Here is a 2497-nt window from a genome sequence, read left to right on the forward strand (position 1 = left end):
AGAAAACTATAATTTATTTCACCAATACCAAGAGAACTGGATTGAAACATTCTTTAAGTGTCTAAGATAAAATATGAATATTTACAAAACCCGTTATTTAAGTTATTTAACTTGGAAATCAACGATGCCTCTTTCTAGTGTAATAAATTGGAAACTAAAGTGATTTTCTTTACTGAAAAAAATACTAATCAATTCATTTAAAAAAACAAACAATACTGCCTTCTTTCAGTGTAATAAATTACAAACTAAATGGTCCTTTTAATAACAATAAATGCAAATTACTTAGTTAAAAATGGCACATTCATCAAGGAAACTAAAGTGATTTTTTTTACTGAAAAAAAATACTAATCAAATCATTTAAAAAATCAAACAATACTGCCTTCTTTCAGTGTAATAAATTACAAACTAAATGGTCCTTTTAATAACAATAAATGCAAATTACTAAGTTACAAATGACAAGTATACTCATCAAGAAACATATATGTTTACATAAAGTAAGAAAAAACTTCATTAACTATGCTAAAGGAAGTCGCCGCAGGAAACCAGGACTGAATAACTCAAAAGAACTGATCAAACTCATTGCATCTGCGGAAGAGGTGGAAGACGGCTGGAATAATTCATTTAAACCAAAATCGAACTCTAACCCTCGTTGGAAAGCTCTTGTGTACATTGACGTCACAATTGGAGCCTGTATGAGGAAAAAAATAAGACAATTAAAAAGATTAGGTGATTGCTATGACTTGTTGCACTGATAACTACCACTTTGCATGTCCCCACCACTTTAGATAACTGCTGCAATTGCAGAATGTTATGTAACTGCTGCAAAGATATCTGATTTTAAATAATTGCTGTCACTTTTCTAAATTCACGATTAAAAATTTCATTGGAATGTGTAATAATTGCAGTACGCTATATAACTACTGCAAAGATATCTAATTTCAAATAATTGTTGTCAAACTTCTCATTTCACAATTGAAAATTTAATTGGAATATGTTAATTGTACTTTAAACAACAAAACTTACCTAAGTAACCGATTACTTAAAACATTTTTCAATCACTTACATCAACAATCTCCACCTCGCAATCCGATGTTAAGGTTGGAAACAAGTTGATGAAATCACTTAAATCCGCTTCGTCAATGTCATCGATTTCAGAGGACAACTGACATTGCAGACCTGGCGGTTGGCGGTCATTGTAAATTCCATTGTAGTAAACAAGGGTTTCAAGATTGCCATCCATCTTATAACAGTTACTATACCAGAAGGGATTATCGCTAGGCAAGGTTTCAAAGTAATGAACATCATCCTTTGTTGGTTTGAAACCCTGCCAAGCTAACGTTGCTTTGTAATCCACCTCCATTCCTCCAAAACATCCTCGACTTTGCTCCAGCGAACAATGCCAAGTGTTCGAAGATAAATTTTCAAGCTGCTCACATAAAAGTAAATCTTTATATAAGGGCCATCGGTTTATGTAGACCACGCTTTTGTGAAAAACTGCCATAACTTGACCAGCAAGCTGCTGCTTGTTTCTTAACTTTAGTAACCCATAATCACCTACAACACTAGTTAGATAACCAGTAGCATCTTCTATTACCTTAGGATTATAATTCCTCAATCGACCAGACGCCTTATTCTTTCCGTGGTGTTTAGGTGCTTTTGTAGTGACCGTGTCCTTTCCATTTTTCTTACCAGTCTCATTACTCACAGCACAAGTCTCATCCTTTGCTTCTTTTTGCTTCTCAGAATCCCCATCAAGTTCTGTAATGGCTGTAGCTTCTGATCCTGTAACTAATGTCTGTAAAAAGGTATGTATATTTTTGGAAGACATCTGTCTGTACTTTTCAGATATTTCTTCTCCTGAATCATCTGTTTTAGGGTCTTTATTGTTATCTTTGCAAGCCGACATCTTGTAGCTGGCCTCGATATCTTCAGCTAGAGACATCTGGGAAAATCTTTCTCTTCTCTGCAAAGGATCTTTCCTCTTTGGTGAATCACAAACACAATCTTCTCTGTTATAACTTATTTTAGGCTTTGGTTCTCTTAATGTGCTAAGTATTTCCTCTGGTATATCATTATCAGATAACTGTAATAATAAAACATGCCACTTAGATTCTGAAGCTCTCAGAACATGGACTTTCACAGGTATGCTATATGGGTTACAAGCCACCTTTATCTTATAGTGACCAAAATGCAAATCTTCAATAGATAGAGGCATAGTAATTGCATTACTTTCCACATTAAATTCTAGTACACAATCTACCAATGTTCCCTTGAGAAGGCCACTTAAATCACAGTACATACAAAGAGGGTTCAAATCTGGGACAAATGTTCCTTTCTGACCCAACCTGTAAATATGACCCTTCTTAAAAGTTATTGGCACCTCAAGCTCAGGAGGTAAGCAACCTGACCATATGCAAGAGCAGACATATATATAATAACCACCTTGTCTGCCACACATCAACTTTGATACTCTGCAAAAAATGGGTCCCGGGGACGA

The 2497-nt window shown here is 34.8% G+C and overlaps 1 protein-coding gene across 4 annotated transcripts in view; it reads right to left on the reverse strand.

Moving 5' to 3' along the window:
- The window catches only part of LOC137620508 (uncharacterized), a 16269-nt gene continuing 13772 nt past the window's right edge, over nt 1-2497 (reverse strand). For 3 of the 4 annotated variants that reach the window (XM_068350695.1, XM_068350694.1, XM_068350696.1), the window contains exons 2-3: nt 1064-2497; nt 1-688 (exon numbers count right to left, since the gene is read on the reverse strand). The exon at nt 1064-2497 is cut by the window's right edge and continues 2887 nt beyond it. In XM_068350695.1, coding sequence (XP_068206796.1) covers nt 515-688; nt 1064-2497 — 1608 coding nt within the window. In that variant the 3' untranslated portion in view covers nt 1-514. Of the gene's footprint in view, nt 689-1023 lie in introns of all 4 variants that reach the window. The other variant, XM_068350697.1, reaches the window with a different exon arrangement.

This window comes from Palaemon carinicauda, chromosome 27, assembly GCF_036898095.1.
Source record: "Palaemon carinicauda isolate YSFRI2023 chromosome 27, ASM3689809v2, whole genome shotgun sequence".
NCBI classification, from domain to species: domain Eukaryota; kingdom Metazoa; phylum Arthropoda; class Malacostraca; order Decapoda; family Palaemonidae; genus Palaemon; species Palaemon carinicauda.